Genomic DNA, 3,417 nt, shown 5'->3' with positions numbered 1-3,417 from the left:
TTGTGATAACACAGATAACATGGAGACCTCATACAACCTGAGAGTAGAGACGTGGGTGCTAACTAGGAGATACAGTAATTGAGAACAATAAAGGCAGTAGTGGATTGAAAAAACTTCCACTCTTAGTCACTTACTTGGTGCCGTGATCCTCCTTCATGCCACGCTCCTCCTTCTTCAGCGTCAGATGATGCTGTGACATAACATGGCGGCAACGCAACATCACACAGTGTCTCGTTGCCACGGAAACGTGACGTCGCAGTGTCATTTGACGCAACAACATCACGTTGCCATGGCAACAAGATGCGGTGTGACATAATGTTGCCCTGGCAACATGACTCACAGTGTCATTTGACGCTGAAGAAGGAGGAGGGCGGCACAAAGGAAGAGCGCATCTGACCAGACGCCTCCCACGTACGCCCTAATTCCACCAACATTTAAATTTCCTCATTTGCATTTCCATGTACTTTGCGCATCACACTCATCTGCATCTGTATATCCAGACTTACTAGTCTTCTATAAATATGACATGCTATTTCATCATTTGTAAAACATCTGCCCGTAGAAGGGACCTTTGTGGTCCTGAAAGCTTGCACTCTTTTAACCATGAATTAGCTATTAAAGTTATCACTTCTACCTTACTTTTCTTTGTCTTCATTTGATGCATATTGTCTCCAATCTCACTCAATTACAGGTTCCCCACCACGTCTTCTAATCTCCTCATCCACCATACTGTACACAAATAGATAGATTCACACAGGATCACTCACAACCATCTCCACAAATTCACAGGAAAATTAACTCAATAGCCAACCACTAACAAGAACAAGAACTCTTAAAGTTACAAAACATACAACTCACAGAAACGGTGACAAAGCCATCAACGAACACCATAGGCTCAGTCCTACTCTCCATACCAAAAGCAGTAACAAAATGTGCCCATTAAATGGCTACATACATAGAGGTATATTTACTGAAGTGGCCCTGTTTCAAAACTAGGGCAAACCAAGTTCAAAACAGCATCTGATTTACAGTATCAAATAAAGTTTATACCATTGAAATCTATAGGTTAATTTCAATTGATAAATCTGTTGTAATTATTTTGCACCAGTTTGTCACCCCAGAGATACTAGTAAATAAACCCCACAGTCACTGGACCGTGTGTATTATGTGATATTTTATCAATTTCAAACCATAAAGGTTGAATTACATTTTCCCTTATCAGTTTTTTTACACTATTTGTCACATACAACTTTAACCATGTACTTAGTGTAAGAATATGAAATAAATGTGAAGAAATAAATACTACACATTTTGTATCCATGTTCTAGATATTGATGCCTGCCGTTTAAAACATTGCTTGGTGTTTGAACGATTGGAACAGACTAAAAGAACCTATGGGAGATAAAATCATTTTTGACACACTTTTATCCAACAATGTCATTTACATTCAAGCAGTGTTACCGTCAATAGTTATTGTTTTTTGAAGGATCCATTAAAAATTACATATAGTGCAGGCATCATATAAATAATATTTTAAATGCCAAATATGGAAATGATTATGAAAACACATTGACACATTGACACATTGTAGACTTCATGGTAAACTTAGTTTCTTATTTAAAAAAATATGGTATGCAGAACGTTCCAAAAATAGATCTATGAAAACACACATCTGCATGTGCTAATATGCATAAAGGGCTTTCTTAATGTATCTATCATTTCTTTGTTCCGGAGGCTATAGATGATGGGGTTTAAAAATGGAGTCACCACAACATAAAATAGAGATATTACCTTGTCATACTCATTATAACCCTTTCCTTTAAGTCTCACATACATGAAAATAACAGAGCCATAATATATCATGACCACAGAGAGGTGGGATCCACATGTCGAGAAAGCCTTCTGTCTTCCAGAGGTAGTTGGGATTCTTAAAATCACCAAGATTATTTGTATGTATGATGCAATAGTGAAGAACAAGCTGCTGAATATAATTATCCAAGTTAAACTAAAGAAGTAGGTTTTCAGTAATGCAGTGTCTGTGCAGGAAAGATTGAGTAAGGGGTAGCTATCACAGAAAAAGTGGTTGATGTGATTAGGACCACAGAACGACAGTCTACACAGAAAAAAAACAGGTAATACAGAGCCTAAAACACTGCTTAACCAAGAACCAACAGCCAGTTGACAGCAAAATGTGTGATGCATGATAGTTGTATATCTTAGTGGTTTGCAGATAGCCAGATACCGATCAAATGCCATCAGTGACAATATGTAGTTCTCAGTGGCTCCTAGAACGAAAAAGAAATAACATTGTGCTATGCAACCCCTGAAGGAAATTGTCTTCTCTTCCACCAGTAGATCATTTAGCATTTTAGGGATAGTGACAGTTGTGTAAAATATTCCTACAAAGGATAGGTTGCTCAGGAAGAAGTTCATGGGGTTGTGGAGTCTGAAGTTGAGTCCTATTACAATAATAATGACAAGGTTTCCTAATATTGTTAAGATGTACACTACAAGGACAATTATAAAGAGAAGTATTTGCAGATCTGATCCAATCTGAAATCCCAGAAGATGAAACTCATTCACTATGGTTTGGTTTTGCCTTGACATCGTAATACTGTCAGAACCTGCAATGAAATAAAAGTCACGTATTTAATATGCTGTCATTTTACTTGTCTTTGCCCCTCATTTTCTCAACTTGAGAGGGCAGTTCTGTGGTTATATAAAGTAGTATGATCACTGAGGGATGTTGTTCTTGAATCACCTACAGTATAATGATGGGATATTGACAGGACAGTGTCACAACTGGCTCACAATTGCAGGTTACCCACATATCTCTAATCGGGGGCCAATCCAGCTTTGTCTCTTACCTGAACTGCTGAGGACATAGAACACAGCTGCCATATAGCTTAGGTAATCAGGCCACAATCCCAGCTGTCTAGCTATCTTCACTCACTTACAGGTATATATTAAATATTACACAAATTTCAATTCTATTTTAGGGGGATTCACAAAAATCTGATGTGTCAGAGTTCGATCAGCGTACAAAAAAACAGTATGAAAATAATATCAAAGGCTCATCCAAAATGGCAAAGACATTTTATATTAGCATTTACAGTGCCCTAATGATGTATGGTATGTCTAGGGAACTTGCAATTTTTTTAAGGGATTGATTAATCGAAATAGAAGTCGAGCCCCATCCCTTCCGTTTTCCGGCATCAGGGGCCTTGTCAACTTCATGACGTTTTATCCCATTATGCGGAAGTGCTGGAGGTGCTGTGGCAGCCTGGCACTTTAAAAGTTAAGATTAAATGTAATGTGCATACAGTAGGAAAGTGAATTGCATGGGTTTCCTAATGGTCAATGTGTATGTGACTGGAGAGAAAACCGTTGCCTATTCTAAGAAATACATTTTAATCC

The 3,417-nt window shown here is 37.9% G+C and overlaps 1 protein-coding gene across 1 annotated transcript; it reads right to left on the bottom strand.

The window, feature by feature from the left end:
• Nucleotides 1–1,656: 1,656 nt before the first annotated feature.
• On the bottom strand, nucleotides 1,657–2,607 carry LOC142464614 (olfactory receptor 6N1-like). Its single transcript, XM_075567984.1, has one exon. It carries the CDS (start codon nucleotides 2,605–2,607, stop codon nucleotides 1,657–1,659), a length of 951 nt encoding a protein of 316 aa, XP_075424099.1.
• Between the last annotated feature and the right edge of the window lie 810 nt (nucleotides 2,608–3,417).

Source organism: Ascaphus truei, chromosome 13 (assembly GCF_040206685.1).
Source record: "Ascaphus truei isolate aAscTru1 chromosome 13, aAscTru1.hap1, whole genome shotgun sequence".
Taxonomy (NCBI): domain Eukaryota; kingdom Metazoa; phylum Chordata; class Amphibia; order Anura; family Ascaphidae; genus Ascaphus; species Ascaphus truei.
The sequence above is the reverse complement of the archived record's forward strand: the minus strand, read 5'-3'. Positions and strand labels throughout refer to the sequence as shown.